The 18,908-nt window shown below is 28.7% G+C and overlaps 2 protein-coding genes and 1 pseudogene across 2 annotated transcripts; all 3 read left to right on the top strand.

Moving 5' to 3' along the window:
* Window positions 1–16: 16 nt before the first annotated feature.
* Window positions 17–3,298, top strand: LOC149059967 (zinc finger MYM-type protein 1-like). The gene is made up of 11 exons (XM_089227217.1): window positions 17–175; window positions 390–461; window positions 550–795; window positions 861–979; window positions 1,064–1,185; window positions 1,429–1,617; window positions 1,714–2,213; window positions 2,304–2,462; window positions 2,528–2,720; window positions 2,797–3,125; window positions 3,185–3,298. The coding sequence occupies exons 1-11, from the start codon at window positions 17–19 to the stop codon at window positions 3,296–3,298; spliced, it is 2,202 nt and encodes a 733-aa protein (XP_089083343.1).
* A 1,575-nt stretch (window positions 3,299–4,873) lies between these two features.
* LOC149059966 (uncharacterized) lies at window positions 4,874–6,657 on the top strand (annotated as a pseudogene).
* Window positions 6,658–15,347: 8,690 nt separating this feature from the next.
* Window positions 15,348–17,905, top strand: LOC107172427 (E3 SUMO-protein ligase ZBED1-like). Its single transcript, XM_015522716.2, has 5 exons — window positions 15,348–15,653; window positions 15,763–15,880; window positions 16,183–16,503; window positions 16,583–16,918; window positions 16,998–17,905. The coding sequence occupies exons 1-5, from the start codon at window positions 15,348–15,350 to the stop codon at window positions 17,903–17,905; spliced, it is 1,989 nt and encodes a 662-aa protein (XP_015378202.2).
* The last annotated feature ends 1,003 nt before the right edge of the window (window positions 17,906–18,908 follow it).

Genomic DNA, 18,908 nt, shown 5'->3' with positions numbered 1-18,908 from the left:
AAATAAAATAAACAAAATGGAGAATTTAAGTAATCCTAACGAAAAAACCAAAAAGCGTGCCATAACAAATTATTTCACTCGAGTTACCAACGTTAGAGGTGCTAGCAGTGAAATTGTTACTCAAACTCATCCTGTTTCTGAGTTATCTAGTGCTCAAAACACCGATCGAAATCAAGTAAGTTATTGTTACTTAAATTAATTAAATATTGTAGTTATTTTTATTTTAACACATTTACCATTTTTTGGAGGATGTGTTGATACGCCTATAAAATAGTTATAGGTATAATATAAAATTGTATAGATAAAACAATATGATTTTATTTAGCCATAAGCCATAGTTTTAGCTTAATAGCTTGTGCATGTTGCCTAATAATTTAGCTTTTTCAAAGGTTATTGAACCTCGAAATAATGATGTTGCATTATTTGTAAACTGCAGTTTGACTGATGAGCAAAAACACTTAGTAAGTGATAAACTAATTACTATTCAGAATATATTATTTTTATTTTTAATGATTTTAATTTTCTTTCTATATTAATAACCTTTAATAGATTCTTGTGAAACCGTGGATTCCTCCTACCACGTATGCATTTCCAATCACAGAGCAAAATAAAAAAAGAAAACTTAAATTTCAGTTTAAATGGTTTACTACTTATAACTGGTTGGTTTATTCGGAGTTACAAGAAGGTGCTTTTTGCAAGTTTTGCATGGTATTTGCTACAACTGGTGGTGTTGGCCAACAAAAATTAGGAGCTCTTACTCTAACAGCTTTCAAAAATTGGAAAAAAGCTAAAGAAGTTAGGGTGCAATCATTAAATTAATTAATTTTATTTTCTAAATATATCATTTTAAAATGTTATAGGTGTTTAATGACCATTCGAATTATGACTATCATAAACTGTCTGTTGTAAAAGCAGAAGGGTTTTTGAACATTTATAGCAACAAAAAACCATCAATAATTAATGCCTTAGATGATGACAGGTTAGATAATTAGAAATAATAATGTATAATATTTTATTACCTAAGTTTTTAAATTTTGGCTTTTCATAAATATTTAATATTTAGAGTAAAAATAATAAAACAAAATAGAGAAAGACTGATTCCAATTATAGAATGTATCTTACTATGTGGATACCAAGAAATTCCCTTAAGAGGTAGTAATGATTTTGGTCCAATTAATTTTAAAAGTAAGTTACCTATCAAAATAAAATTATAATTACTGTGTAGCGTGTTACTTTATTTTTATTTTTTAGCGTCAACTCATAATGAAGGTAATTTTCGGGCTATTTTAAAATATAAGACAAAAGATATTGAGTCATTAAAGTCACACCTTGAGTCAGATACAAGAAATAAGTATTTAAGTCCCCAAATTCAAAACGAGATAATTAACATTTGTGGAGGTATTTTAACAAAAAAACTGGTTGATAAAGTTAATAAGTCTCAATGCTTTTCGGTGATGGCTGATGAAACCACAGATGTGTCGGTATCAGAACAATTGACAATATGTGTACGCTACTTAAGTGGCACTGGTTCTAATATTGAAATAAATGAGGATTTTTTAAAATTTTATGAAATTAGTAGCTTAACTGGAAATGATTTGGCATCAGCAATTCTCAATGGTAAGTTCTACCTATATATTATATATTTATATGAATAGTTCTATATTTATAATTAAAATAAATAAATAAAATAATATAGTATGATTTAACTTTTAGGGCTAAATTCATGTGGGGTAGATTGTGATTTTTTATTTGGCCAAGGGTACGATGGTGCAGCAAATATGGCTGGTCGTTTTAAAGGAGCTCAAACAGTTATACGCTCTAAGAATCCTAAAGCTTTATACGTCCATTGTGCTGCACACTCGCTCAACTTAGCAGTGTCATCTGCATGTAATATTCCATCGATTAGGAATTGCCTCGGAATTGTTGAAAAATATTATTGTTTTTTTAATTTCCCCAAACGAAATCACGAACTTTTAGAAGTTATCAATAATGGTGATTGGCAACCTAATGTAAAATCTTTAAAACGTCTGTGTATGACAAGGTGGGTACAAAGATATGACGCCATCAATGATTTTATTGAGTTATTCCCTTGTGTTGTTACTGCACTAAATAACATATCTGAATGGAATGATGGTAGTGGTACAAGTACTGATGCAAGCATGTTATTAAATGCAATTGATTCGGAATTTCTTGTGGCTCTTCAAGTTATAAAAGTATTAATTTTTTTCCTTACCTATATATTAAATTCTACTTAATAATCACAATTAAATTATATTAGTTTGAATTTTATTTTTGTTGAATAGGTTTTATTTTCATTTGGTTTGCCACTATGTAAACAGCTGCAAAACAACAACATAGATTTGAGAGAAATTATCAGTTTGGCCAATATCAGTATCAAGGTTCTTGACAATTTAAGGGAAAATGTAGATCATGAATTTAAAAAAATTTTCAAAGAAGCTCAAGCAATGAATGCCTTAAATTCAATTTTAATGTTCATTTTTTTAACTATAATTATATTTTTAAATAGAGATTGGCTGAGATGTTAGACTTTGAAATATCAGTCAAACGGTTAGCAAACCGTCAAAAACACCGTTCTAACTATATAATATTAAGTGATGATCCTGAAGATTATTATCGGGTCTCTATATGTATCCCTTTCATCGAATCTTTTATATATCAATTAAATGAAAGATTCTTGGCTCACCAAAATATTTTCAAAGGTATAAGTATCGAAAACTATATCAATGATTAATTTCTTATATATTTTAATTCTAAACAATCAAAACAATATTTCAGGTTTTCAGTGTTTGTTTGATGACACTAATTCGGATCATACAGATTTTGAGGCTCAGGTTTCTTTTTATCTACCACAAATTGATTTGACTACAGCAATCTGTGAGCTACATATTTGGAAACAAAAGGGCAAGTGTGTAGCAGTTGGTAGTGATGAAGTGATTACATCAAATTCATTAGATGCTATTAAGCATTGTGATCCTATCATTTTCCCAAATATATTTACACTGTTAAAAATTTTGTGCACACTGCCAGTGTCTACTGCCACGCCTGAAAGAACTTTTTCCAGTTTGAAAAGAGTAAAGACCTATCTTAGAAATAGCATGAAAGAAGTATGTTATAATAATATATATTTATTTTCATTTTATTAATTAAACACTACTCTAAATAGGATCGTTTAAATGGATTGGTGCTCTTAAGCTACTATCGAAATATCGAAATAACGCCAGAAGAAGTACTGGACGAACTAGCAAAAAAAAAAAGAAAAATAGATCTGATATTATAACTTATAACTTATAAGACACTAAAATAAAGATATAAAAATATAAATAATGTGTTGATTTTTCTTAATTTACTATAACATGTTATTATTATAATAAACCCCCCCCCCCCATATAAAATTCCTGTCTACGGCACTGGTCATACCTATATGCCAGTGGACTCAATCCACGCTACCATTGAGCGTTTTGTCAAAAATAAAACCATTTGGGCACCAAGTGAGTGGTCCACTTTAATTACCAATGCAAGAATTAAGCCATTGCCAATTGTTGTTAAAAATCTACAATATTCGGATTTTATTGATTGGAAAAAAATAGCATATCAATTTTTTACTCAGGTATTGAAAACCACAGACGAAGAAGTAGTCAACATTACTAAAGTCAAGTCTTTCCTTTTCATAAAGCCTTTAGATGGACTCCATAAAATTCATGTTTATTTTACATATAAATCCGAAGAAAATCCTAAAATTTTGAAGCTAAAGAAAAATAAAAAAAATATTGCAGAATTAATATCACAGTGCTATGAGACAAGTTTGAATATATCTAATGAAAAGAGAGTGGACCTCGTTAAGCTTTGCAATAATGGCATAATACCACAGAAGTATCATGATGAATATCTACAAATGCAATCAGATCTTACCATAAATGATGCATTGCCAGAGACTGATGATGAGGACGTCAGGTCATCAAAATCGGAATCAGACTAAAATTCTTTTAATTTTATCATGTTTTATAATTGTACTTTATAGTGCATACCTAGTCTAAAGTAAGCTAAAAGAGATAGCTTTTTTGATTTTTGTTATAATTTTATTTATATGTTTTATAATATTAGATTGTTTTTATCATAATACATAAGTTACTTGACAAGTAGTTATAATTTAATATTTTACCAAACGTTAAATTAATTTTATTTCTATCCATCTATACCTACTCTATAGTAAGCTAAAAGAGATAGCTTTTTTAATTTTTGTTATTATTCTATTTTTTTTATATTATGTTTTATATTAGATTGTTTTCATTATATTATTTCATAAGTGACTTGACAAGTTCCTATAAATTAACAATTTACTTATCAGTAGTAATTTAATATTTTACCAACCTTTAAATATATTTTATTACTATCCATTGATTGTTATCAATATATTATGTATAAGTTTAAATTTTTAAAATACATCGTTTTTTTAACACAATACGTAATTGTACATATTTTATATTTTACAAACCTACTTGTTATATTGATTTTCTACCTATAGGAAATGTACCTAATACAGTTGCATTTATTTTTTTAAATTATGTAATGAATACGAATAAAATTAGAACGGGCTAAGTGACAAAAATATTTATCAACAATTAACAATTGGGGTACAAGCGACAAAAATTTAAATTATTTTATAAAAATTGTTCCTCATACTTAAATAATTAATATAACTAATTAAAAATTACACGACCATATAAACAACAAAAATACTATTAAAAATGTACTTATAAAAAAATCTGAAAACTCAATGAAAAAAAAGTTATTAGGGCTTGAAATCAAAAACAACATAAAAATCGTTTTTTTGCTCTCCTGAAAACCTTGATATATGTCGCTTATCCCCTTTTGTCGTGCAACCATCGATGTATTACTCGTAAAACTAAAAGAGATAAACCCAAACTCGAACAGACAAGACGTGGCAAAAAAAATTAATTCATTACGCAGTTGCTTCCGCAAGGAGTATAAGAAAGTAGTCGCATCAATGAAATCGGGCGCTGGTACAGATGATATCTACAAGCCCAACTTATGGTATTTTGACTCATTGATGTTTCTTAAGGACCACGAAATGCCAAGATCGAGCATCGGTAGTGACTGTCCAGAATTCATTGATACTCTTAGTCAAGTAAATATATTAAGAACTCATATACTTATTACTTGTATAGTATATAATAATTATATAAGTTAAAACAATATTACAATATTACCTAGATAGAAAGAATTTATTTTTAGTTATAGTATCAACAATTTTGGATTTTGATTATTTAAAATATTATTAAATATAAACGTATAATCTAATTGTTTACAATATTCTATTACGAACTCTAGTTATCATTACCAACATATTTATTTTTAGAATTTAATGATTATTTTAATAGATCAATGGGGAATAGTACAAATACAACACAAGTATAAAACAAATAAGATAATTTCCTTTTCTTCAACATACTGAAATTATATTTTATAATTTATAAATAATAAAAACAAAAAAGAAAGCTTAAAATAAAAATGTTTCATTTATTAATACGTTTTTAACGTTTTAACTTCTTTGATAGATAATTAAAAAAAAAGATACGAGTATTGTTATTAATCATTAACAAATACAATGTATAGTATAACTATAATATAATAATACGTACAGGCATGTAATATTATTATACAAATAATAATTAAATTAGAATAATTTAAATCTTAATTATAAACAAAAAATATATATACTATAACTAGCTACTATAAATAAATACTAAATACAATTAAAATCATAATAGAAATCCTGAATTTATAATAAATGTAACAATACGTACATAAAATAATAATGTAGATAAATAATATTCGGTGTGACCATTTAACAAAGTAAATATTTTTTGCAAACAAGATATAAAAATAAAATAAAATAAGTGTTTTGTATGGAGAATGTAGTATAATGTTGATATTTTTTGAAAAGTGTTAAAATAAATAAACAAGTAGGTAATAACAAAAATTCGCCAAAAGTATAAGAAATTTTTTTTTAGAACAACGATAGCGATGAAGTCAGTCAAGAATTTCAGGAAACAGATGCAAATTTACAAATATCTAATCCTGTTTCTCCATGTCCTATAACTAATAGCTCATTGACCAAAAAGAAAAAATCATTCACAAGAGATGAATAACAAGGCTGATGAAGTGTTAACTTTAGTTGGAGAGAAACTTAAGTTTTCAAATCCTGAAGATGCCCATGATGTTACTGGTAAAAATATTGCAGGAAAATTACGAACTTTAGACCCTATGATGAGGATTTATGCAGAAAAAATAATTTATGATGCCTTGTTCGAAGCCCAGTTGGGCACTTTAAATAGATATGCACGTATTGAAATTCCGCAAATACCAGATCAAAATTCTCCAAATTCAGCAGCCAACAACTCAATTACTGACAAATCCATACATAATATCCCAGGTACATCATCGCCATTGTTTTTTCAAGGTACTGAACAAAATGTTGAGCACGTCTATCAAAATCTACAGCCCGCACAATCGCGCTTATTTTCAATTTCAAATCTAATTGATGAAAATCAACCATACAAAAACGGACAAGAAACACCAGAAAATGATGTAGGCGAGTTCTTGTATTTTAAATAAATTGAAGTGTATTGCACTTATCAGTTTTTATGTATTTTAAAAGGTATAAACTTTTCAAGTCTGAAGTCATAACGGTTTTTATTTACTTTGAAATCAATTTTTACGAAAGTTAATGTTTTTTTTTCAATTTTAATATGATAGTTAATGTTTTTTTAATTTTAATATGGAAGTTAATTTTTTTTTAATCATAAAAAGTAAATGTTTTGTTGTTTTTATACCAAAATACGTTAAATAAGTAAATTAAGATAAGTTGTTTTTCAAACGTTATTGAAATTTAAACTTTTTAACTAATAGTTACTCTGTTAAGTTGCTTTTAATAAAATTTAATTTTAAAAGGTTGAATTTTTTTTATATGTTATTGTAAATTTTTAGTTTTAAATTATTCGGTATTGTTGTTTTTTCTAAAACATTGTTTTAAATAGTGAGATTAGTAGTTAGGTACCTAATTTATTAATCCTTGCCTGCTGTTACGCGATTATGTTGCCATGCAAGACACCCTTCTTCATTGAAATACTTCAAAAATATTTCACGTACTTCCTTGGCTTCTTCTCCAGCATGACGGTTATGTCCACGTTGTAAATTCGTTAAAATAAGTCCCTCTTTATCTATATTTATATTTCCAGAATTGTCATTATATTCATTGGACAACATAAACAAATCTTTACAATTTCTTCGTAAAAAATTATGAAGTGTGCAACAAGCTAACACTGCTCTTTCAATATTTTCTAATTTCATGTTAATAGGAGTATGAAAAATGCGAAATCGTGCAGATAAAATCCCAAAGGCATTTTCTACTACATTTCGAGCTCTCGATAGCCGGTAGTTGAATACTTTACGTTCATAATTTAGTTCCTTTTGATTGTACGGTTTTAAAAAATTTGGCTTTAATGAAAAAGCCTCATCACCAATAAAAACATAAGGTAAATTATTTTTACTTCCTTGAAATTCACACGGAGATGGAATATTTAATGTGTTATTTTTAAGCTTATTATAAAAATTTGTATTTTCAATAACACCTCCATCTGAGACACGGCCATTAGTCCCGAAATCACATAATATAAATTCGTAATTGGCGTTTACAATCGCCATTAAAACTAAACTAAAGAATCCCTTATAGTTGTAATAAAACGAACCACTTTTGGGAGGACAAGCTATGGATACATGTTTACCATCAACTGCTCCCAAACAGTGAGGAAAATTCCATTTTGTCTCGAACTTTCTTGAAATTTCTTTCCATTCATCTTCTGAATTTGGAAACTACATAACGTTAAAAACGAAAAAAATTAATATTACATTCAACAACTAGATCGACAATGATATAAATAATTATATGAAAATAAAAATACTAATTTACTTTTAAATAATCTTTCCATAGAACTTTACAAATAGCAGTACAGGTTTCAGGTATTATCTGTCCAAGTGATTGAGGAGATATAGCTACAGAGTACTTTAAATCTTGCATACTTCTTCCAGTCGCCAAAAATCGCAAAGTTGTTGACAGCCTCTCGTGTGATAGCCGTTCTCATTACAGTATCCTGTTTTTTTATAAGTGGTGTTACCAAATTTAAAAGTTCGATGTATGTGTCCTCGTCCATACGCAAATAGTTTCGCCAGTCATCTGGTTCTAGGCGTAAATCGTTTAATAAATTTACATGAGAGTAAGTGCTTCGTTTTTGCAACCAATTTTTTACCCATTTTGAGCGCTTGTTTGACTTGTTTGGTTCATACTTCAACTTTGTATAGCACGCAATAGCAGTCGAAATTAAACACAAATCGTCGGACATCATGAAGTCGCCACATCTAACTGATCAACGATACGAATCGTGTGTAGTGAATCATGAGCTCCGACTTACCTGAACACACTTACTTTAAGTTAAGTTTGAACTGAAGACTGAACGTGTGTACGCAGCTTTAGATCATATACTATGGATGGAGCCACGGCGTATTATTTCCATACAAAAAGTTGTTGCCGATATCATCAACGAGTCTCTTGATTAGGTGCTTAATCTGCGCATGCGCAAGGTTAAACGAGATTACGCGATGTTTATCATCTGAATTATTAATGATATTAATTTAAGATTAATGATAATATAAAATATTATAATTTATTAATTTTTAATTTATATTTTAATATATTATTCATATTTTATAGCATTTTACTGCTTTTTATAGTTATGATTTATAATTATACTAATTATAACTTATTACGGCCTACCGCTTATATGTTACAATAGTAGATACCTTATTAAATTATTCAACCTTAAATAAATAATTTCCCTTTGTAGTTTTGACGTTATGGCTAACTATAATGCTTGCGTGTTTTGTTTAAAATCTGTAAAATTGAATCCTGGAAAAACTTTGCATGTGTAAGTTCATTAATTAATTATGCATTTATAGTGGCATAAATTCGCATAATCATTACAATGAAGATTTCTAAAGAAATAAATGTTTTTGAAAATATTTAGATTTCCTAAAGATCCAGTAATAAGGTTAAAATGGTTGGAAGCTTGTAAATTTAATGAATCAGATATTTTACCTAACCGAAAGCTGTGTTCATTTCATTTTGAAGAGCACAGTTATACTGGACAACACAAAAAAATTATTAAACGTGGAGCAATTCCTACTCTACATATGAAGTACTCAAAGCTTAAAATACTTATAATAATTATTTTAAACAAAATTGTTATATTTAGTGAGTGTAATGTACCAGTAAATCCTATTCCTTCTACATCTGGAATGTGTTTAACTTCAACTCTTCCTAATACCACAATGAACATGTCACTAACTGCAGATAATGATAAATTAAAGCAAAGTAATAAATGTTAAATATTAACGATTTCTTCTGCTGTATTACCCTAATAGATTTACTGTCTCTGTTAAATTACTCACATGAAAATATCTATTTTGTCTTTATTTATAATTTTAGAAAGTCTTAAACGTAAACATAGCCCGGCTCCAATTCCTGAGTATACACTTATGTCTGAGCCATCAACACCAGTTAAAGTTTCAATTTCTAGTGAAACTCAAGATTTTGATACTCCTAAGCGCAAAAATAAAAGAAAGTCGTTCATCGGGGATATTAAATCTCCAGATTTAGCTACTCCAAGAAGAGCTAAAAAACAGTTTTACAGGGCCAAATGCCAAGTTATGATCCAAAGAAGAAAAATTAAAGTATTAAATGAAACCATTAGGCGTCTTCGAAAAAAAATTTCTTCTTTAGATGCTTTATTCAAACATTTAAAAAAAAATAATCTGATAACTGAAGAAGCCCATGACGAAATACTGGTATATATTTTATACATAAAGAACTTTCTATTATAATTGGTTAAATTATTTTTAGTATGTGTTATAATTAGGGCCCGGATTTAAATGCACTAAAAACCATACAAATATGCTCTAAAAAATAGCCAAAAATGCCCTTAAAAATGCATTTTACCACAAAAATGCCCATAAAAAATAAATTTTACCACAAAAATTACCTTAAAAATGTCATATATTTTTTTTATACAAATTGTAATTTATAAATGAGATATAATAATTATTTTTACATTAATTTATTATTTAACTAAAAAAAAACTGAAAATTTGAAATATTGACTGCTATGATGTTGAGACGCATATGTTTTGTTTAAAAAAAATTGACAATATGTATGAAAAACCCGATGAACCTTTTTAAATATCAAGAAAATAATTTATCTTTAGATAATATGCATTCAAAAAAATGTATAATAAAATTTGTAGCTTTCAACCCTCATTACATGAAACGAATTATGTACTTAGAAAGTATTGTGTATGATCAAGTGATCAACCAAAAAAATATGCACTTTGCATTGAAATCAGAGCCCTAGTTATAGTATGTAGTTGATTGTGTTATTTAACATTTTTTGTTGTTGTGATAAATGTTCAATTTGTGTGGTTTAATCTTAGATCAGACTAGTACAATATACTAATATATTATAATTTATAATCTAAGAGTTTAATAGTAAATTTGGTACCTATATGTCTATATAGTATATAGTTGAAAAAAATTACAACTAATGAATATTTTTTTTATAGAATAATACTATACAATTGTATATTTGTCATACTGTGTTTTATAAATTATGGTTTAAGTATATAGAAATTAGAATCATGAATAATATGGGTTATTATTATTATATGTATTAATTAATAAAGGTAATTATAATATTGTTTATTCTAACATACTAACATAATATTTAACTTTCTATTAGAAAATTTAACATATTATCTGATATTTGTATTGAAATGTTTTAATACTAATTATGCCTATATGTGTAGTGAATTTTTTGTTGTTTTGATAAATGTTTAATTTATGTGGCTTAATATTATACTTGGTAATTCAGAGGCGCCGAAAGTTGGTTTTGGCTATGACAGATGTTATTGGTAAATTAATGGGTGGGTAGGTGCCTCTTGGACCCCACTCCTCTCAAATACAGCCTTGGCTACTCTGTTTTGAAGAGTATCATACGTGAGTGGGTCCAGTAGGTGGTTGTATTGACTCAAAATAAAATTTCTAGTAGGTGATTCAACTGTACATCGGCGCCCCTGCTTGGTATGTACATTTTAAACAAATTACAACTTATGAATATTTTTTATAGAATAATACTTCAGAACCAATTAAAGAAGCCATAAATAGAAGTTTAATGTCAAAAAATGCAAAGTATACACCGGCAATTAGGTCTTTTGCACTTACTTTACAATTTTATTCGGCAAAAGCATATTCTTTTGTTAGAAAAACTTTTAACAAACTATTGTCACACCCTGCTACATTAAAAAAATGGTATTCTGTGATTGAAGGAGAACTCGGATTTACACATGAAGCTTTTATTGCTATAAAGACAAAAGTATTACAATCATCTCAACCAATTCTTTGCAATATTGTAATAGACGAAATGGCTATAAGAAAACAAATATCTTTTTTAAACGGACAATTTTATGGTGGAGTTAATTTAGGTACTGGTCATGAAAATTGTGATTCAGACAACATCCAAGAAGCCACCAATGCATTAGTTTTTATGGCTGTTGGTATAAATGGTCATTGGAAGGTTCCAGTTGGTTACTTTTTGATCCATAGTTTTTCTGGAACTGAAAGGGCAAACTTATTAACTAAATGTCTTGAATTGATTGCAGACACTGGAGCCAAATGTTTTTCTATAACTTTTGATGGAGCACCATCTAATTTATCAATGTGTAAATCTTTAGGAGCCAACTTTGACTTTTTCTCTCAAGACTTTATACCCTGGTTCCATAATCCAGCATATCCTGAAAAAGAGAATGAACGTATTTATATATTTTGGGATGCATGCCATATGATAAAACTTATAAGAAACACATTAGGAGACAAAAAAGTATTAATTAACAATGAAGGCAGTACAATAAAATGGGATTATATTAAAGAACTTCAGAATATACAAGAATCTAAAGGCCTGCATGCTGCAAATAAGTTAAAGAAAACTCATATTAGTTATTATGAAAACAAAATGAATGTGCGTTTAGCAGTACAAACATTAAGTGCAAGTGTTTCTTCTGGATTACTCTTCTGCGAAGAACTTAAATTGCTATCAGGCTCAAAACCAACATCTGAATTTTGCAAAATGTTTAATGATGCCTTTGATATTCTCAACTGTAGAAATAGGTTAGCAAAAGGGGACTATGATTTTCCAACTGAAGAAAAAACAATATTTAAAATTAAAACTTTTATAGAAAAATTCACATTGTATGTTAAAGGGCTAAAATTTGAGCCATCAAACAATTATTCTGAAAGTCAGCAAATTCTTATAAGTCAAAGGAAAACTGGATTCTTAGGGTTAATAATATGTTTAAATAATTTAATACATTTATATGAGGTAGTAAAAAAAAATGGAATGAGTTACTTACTTAGTTATAAGCTCAGCCAGGACCACCTTGAAGTTTTCTTTAGTGCGTTAAGAAGTCGGGGTGGATTTAACAATAACCCGAATGCCATTCAATTCAAATCAGCATATAAAAGATTATTAGTGAGACATCAAGTAAGTGGTTCTGAATATGGCAATTGTTCAACAATAGATACTGAAAGTATACTATTTGTAAGTGCAAGCCAAAAGAAAAGTGCAGATGCAATTTACAATGATACAAATTTAGAGGAAAATAATAGTATATTTAATGAATACGATCACGATTATGATTACCGTGTACCTGAATTGGAAGAATTTGTTGTGGACATTGTGAAATATACAAGTGGCTTCATAGTACGTAAAATAAAAAAAAATAAAAACATATGTAGTGTCTGTGATTCATTTTTGATAGATTTAAATGATAAAAATGCATCTGTTCTTCTTAAATTAAAAACCAAAGGCCTACTTATAAATGTTTCATCCGATGTTCATAAAGTTTGTTTAATTTCAGAATACATAATTAGAATGAATACTGAGAATTTGCTTACTAAAAAAAACATAAAACTGATATTGATAGTAAAAACAATGAATGAAGTATGCTCAGACCCTACATTATTTAACAGTATTGAAATGAAAAATCATATTTTAAATCAGGACCCATTTGATAATCATCGAAGTCAGTTACTAAAACTAATTATTGATTATTATATTACTTTGAGATTAAATCATTTCGCAAAGATGCATACCTTATCCATAACTGGCAAAAATATACGAAGAAATTATACAAAATTGATTTTATTTAAAAATCAGTAGTTATTTTGAATTCATATTGTATTATTATAATTATGACTGGCGATCGACGATTTTTCCTATTATTTTATAATAAATAAAACAATTTTGTTATGTTAAATGTTAAAAATAATTATTTTAAGTATTTTAATTTGTATAATGTATTAAGTATAATAAAAATTATAACATAATTTATAAACAACAAGTTTTCTAATATTTAACTTCTTGAACAACAGTATTTTAAGCTTGCTTGTTTCTTGTAGTTCTAAAGCATGATGCATTGTATAGTTTATTCACATAATAATAATATTTTACTGTATTAGTTTATCTTATTTAGTATAAAAATGTATTAATTTTACATAAACTATTATTACAAAATACAAATTAACTTTGACATTTTATGCATTTTGCTTAGTGAACAACATTTTTATTTATATAAGATACAATTCAATCAAGTTTAAATTGTATAATATGTAATTTCAAATTTACTTATTTACATAGTATCTTTTATAAAGGATTTTATACCGTATAAAATGTGTGTAATACGGTTATACTATACGGTAATACTACAAAAAATTAACATACTATACTTACTTAAGTCTTATGCTAGCTCTACACTCTCGCCGAGGCAACGCGAGCACGAGAGTGTAGTCGGTTCACTCGTGTCGTCTCGTCTCATCTCGCCTTGCCTCGTGCGTGCTCCGTTCGGTGTCGGTTTTTTTGTCGCGAGTCAAAGGACACGTGCCACGAGGCGAGGCTTATCAACTACATTCTCGCGCTGTCTCGTGCTTGTCTGGTTTGAAAACAGCCGTTTAATATTGGTTTATTTATTTATTGTTTAGTCATTTACATGATAAAAATTTTTTTCGTTCAATAATTTATTAAAATGTCTGACTGGACTAACGAAGATGCAATTGCATTTATGGAGCTTTATCAAACTAAACCTATTTTATGGGATCCAAAGCATCGTTGGCATAAAGATAAGGCCAAAGTAAATGATGCTTGAGTCGAAATTAGTAATGTGTTCAACAAACCAATTGTTGGTACGAGGCGACACGAGACTACACGAGAGTGTAGAGTGTGCATTCGTGCGGTGCCTCGCCTCGCATTAACTCGACAAGACTCTCGACGGGGCGACCTCGCGAGAGTGTAGAGCAAACATTAAATACAAATTATGCCATTACGCGTATAATACACGAAAAAATAAAATAAAATATCGTAATACCGTATTCTCATTTCTGTCATTTCTGATATCTGATTCCTCAGCTGGTAAATATGCGACGATTAACCTCGCGCATGCGGATATCGAGCACCTAATCAAGAGACTCGTCGATGATATTGGCAACAAAAAAATACGCCGTCGCTCCATCCATAGTATATGATCTAAGATTACAACTCACATGTACACGTTTAACAAAATATTCAAATATGAAGAAAACAAAAACGGTAACTCAATGCACACCCGAGTCAACAGTTGTTTGTAAATGCTCGTATGAATGTAAAAAATTGACTATTAAGGTGGGAACAGACTATTGTCACGTCACGTGAGTAGGGATGGCACCGATATATCGATATATATCGATATATCGATATTTTTATATCGATATTTACTTGTCGATAATATCGGTACATCGATATTTTCTCTTCTACATTATCGGTATATCGATATTTTATCAATTGGTACGACTGTACGAGCCGATACGTCATACGTGATACGTATCGGTTTTGTTTCTTTGAAAATCTAGAATCTCTTTTTTTCATGGTGGTGATACTGTCGATAAAAGATAATAATTAGTTTATCAAATTATCGCCACCGACTCGGCGACAATATTACCGCCAACAAATGCCGATTGATAATGACTACTGACTATAGTACGAGTAGTTTATAGCCTTATAGGTTAATAAAATTTTTATTAGTTTATTGTTTATTGTTTATTACACTTTTTAAAAGTTGTGTCTTACTGTCTTGTGTGTTTGCCGTGTTTGGTGATATACTGATATTTGAACAATGGGCTCAATGGCCCCTCCCAGTAAATTGTGGAAAACATTTACTAAAATAAACCAAATATCGGCTAAGTGTAATTTATGCAACCAAATCATAAAAACCAGTGGAAATACGTCAAATCTTAAAGCACATCTCGAAAAGCATACCAAGAAGAACGTGGATGAAACCGAAGGCACAACCAAGAAAAAACAGGTTGCGATTTCAAGCTTTGTGTCTTGTAGCCAAAATAGTAGCCAGGTCCAGGAATACGGAAAACGAAAAAAATCTAGTTTGGACAATGTGGTTGATGATCCAGACGATCCAGATGAGGTAATTTTACTTATAGGTTTTAAAATTTAGCAGATTGGGATAGTATCCTGACAAAATGGCTATAGATTATATAATATTCTAAGACTTTTTTTTAACTTTTACCATTTAGATTTGTAGCGTCACAAGTGATACACATGGACATGGTGTTGTTGCTGAACCGTCAAGCATATGTATTCCTAAACAACAAAATATTGACAAAATGTTTGGCCAGATATCATCAATAGCTGGTAAGTTATTCAATGAATGATAAATTTGTGAGCTAATGCTTGTTTTTTTGAATCTCATACATTTTTAGAAAGGTTGTTCTATACACACAAATATTTTATGTTATTTGTAAATGCTGCTTATACTTCTAATTTTCCTCAACTTGGCATTATAAATAATTTATACAAAATATAAATAGCTTACACAATTCTAAATGTAAAAAAAGTTTGTCTATACAAAATGTATATATTTATTACTTTAAACTATAACTATATGAATATTTTGTTATAAATTACACTTAAGTAATATTAATTTATTTTTATAGTTGGCGGTTCCCAATATCACCGTATAAATGAATCAATTGCTTATTATATCTGTAAAGATAATAAGCCATTTTCTACTGTTGAGGGAAAGGGATTTCTTCATATGATGAAACAAGTATGTCCATTATACAAAGTTCCCTCAAGAAATACAATGAAAAATATTATAGACCAAAAGTATTCCATTGTTGAAACGCGATTTCGTTTAGCATTGCAAGATATTAATTATTTTTCACTGACAACTGATATTTGGACTGATACCCAACAGATGAAGAGTTTTCTTGGTTTAACTATACATTTTTTGGAAAACCAATCTTTACAATCTGGTTTGTGTATTATCTTTCATTAATTTAAATATTTAACTTGCAAAATGTACCAATAACAAAAACAATCTTTGTTTAACAGGTACTTTTGGAGTCATTGAACTTAATCAATCACACACTGCCGAGTACATATCCAGAGAAATATCAAATTGTTTAAATAGATGGAGTGTTGACAAATCAAAAATTGTAGGAATTACTAGCGATAATGGGGCAAACATGGTGAAAGCAGCTAAAGAATTATTTGGTGTTGAAAAACACATTCCATGTTTTGCACACACAATCAATCTTGTGGTTGAAAACATAATAAAAAACACTGATTCGTTATTAAATCTCTTATCAAAAGTGCGAGAAGTTGTAAAATATTTTAAACGCAGTACACATGCTAGTGATCAGCTTAGGAAAAGGCAAATTGACGAAGGTAAACATTATTTTAATGAACATTTATATTATTAGCTTACATTATGATTATCCTAATTTTTATGTAACATTAATTTTAGGAAAAAAAGAAGGGAATTGCAAAAAACTAATTTTAGACGTCAGCACGCGTTGGAACAGTGTATATTACATGGTGCAACGGTTTCTAGAATTGTCTTCAATAATATCTGATATATTACTACATCGTCCATCTGCACCTTCAATGCCTTCCGCCATCAACCTTCAAGAACTTCAAGGTGTCCTAGTAGTACTGCGACCATTTGAAAACGTTACTTTAGAGATGTCATCGCAACGTAATGTGACTATTAGCAAAGTGCTTCCACTTGTGAGTTGCTTAAATAATAGCATAACTTCGTACACACCTGATACTGAATTGGGGTCAAAATTAAAAGATGTAGCAGTTGCTGAATTAAACAAAAGATTTGGGAATATTGAAAAATTCTATTCATTTCCTATTGCTACATTACTTGATCCTAGATTTAAGAACCTTCATTTCAAAGATCCTGTTGATTGTTCCAAAGCTATTACAAAGTTAAAAAAATTAGTATGTCAACATAATATAATATCATCTTCTTCTGCAGATAATCAACCTGAGGCTGTCGAAAAAAAATTTGATTTGTGGGAACGTCATAAAAATCTAGCGCATCAAAAATCAAAAAAAAAATCATCAAAATCAACATCTATAAATCAGGAATCAGCATCAGACCAAATGGTTATGCAATACTTAGGAACACCGGTTATAAATCTCTCCCAAGATCCTATTGAAACATGGGAAGAAATGAAGATGGTGTACCCACAACTGTACAACGAAAGTCAGAAAATGTTCTGTATTTTGGCGACATCAGTTCCATCAGAAAGGTTGTTCTCTAGGGCTGGAGCCACGTTATCAAAAGAACGCAACAGGTTGTTGGGAAAAAGGCTGTCAAAATTACTATTCTTAAACTCAATTGATGATAAATACTGGTTTTGATATAATACAAACACCACTATATGTTCATTTGTGTGCATATACAGTGTTAAATATTGTAAAAATATAATTTGTTAAAATATAATTTTTTTCCAGATTGGCATTATTATTATTATTATTATTATTATTATTATTGTAATATTTTACATTTTGGCAATTTGAAATTATGTTCTTTAGTAGGTACTGTTTTATGTTACTGCCAGTACCTAACTGTCTAACCTAATCAGTATACATTAAACAATACCAAAGAAAGTTGCTTCAATGAGAAGAAATAAAATGTGTTTAGGACAGAAAATTAAGTAATCATTTAAAAAATATTAAAAGTTGCACAACCTATTGTCTAGTTAGACTCTATCAAGTTTGACTAAGGTAGTATTTAAACATAATTATCTTTTTTAACTGAGTAAAACATTTTCTTATGACTAAAATTTTAGTATTGAATACATTGTTTATTAACTGTTTATCAACTTAACATAAATAATTTTCTCATCAACTTACTAACTGTCTAATTACCAAATAATAAAGTATTTCAACATTATTATTAGGTATATTAGTATAATATAATATAATATAGTATTATATACTATATATATTATATGGAAAGTATTTGTATTTCTTATTAAATAATTTTTCTGAATGGATGTTTTTTGTGGACATTATATTAAATTATACTATGTTAAAATGTTAAGTAAAAACATTTAAAATTTAGAAATTTATTTAATAAAATTGAATAAAAAAATTCCAAAAAACGCGATATATCGATATTTTCTGATCCGATATATCGGTGTATCGATATTTTGGTTTTCGATATATCGGTACATCGATATTTTGGTTTTCGATATATCGGTTATCGATATATCGAGGTCTGGAAAATTTTTGACATCCCTACACGTGAGCTCACGTGCTGTCACGTGTTATCACGTCACGGGAAAAAAGTGTGGCATATAGATTTATACAGTATTTTAATGTATCAGCGCCACACTTATGTCACCTCACGCGTGTCACG

This window comes from Diuraphis noxia, unplaced genomic scaffold (assembly GCF_037042655.1).
Source record: "Diuraphis noxia isolate RWA-SAM2 unplaced genomic scaffold, SU_Dnox_SAM2 contig0001, whole genome shotgun sequence".
NCBI lineage: Eukaryota > Metazoa > Arthropoda > Insecta > Hemiptera > Aphididae > Diuraphis > Diuraphis noxia.
Note: the sequence above shows the minus strand (reverse complement) of the source record. Positions and strands in the feature narration are given on the sequence as shown.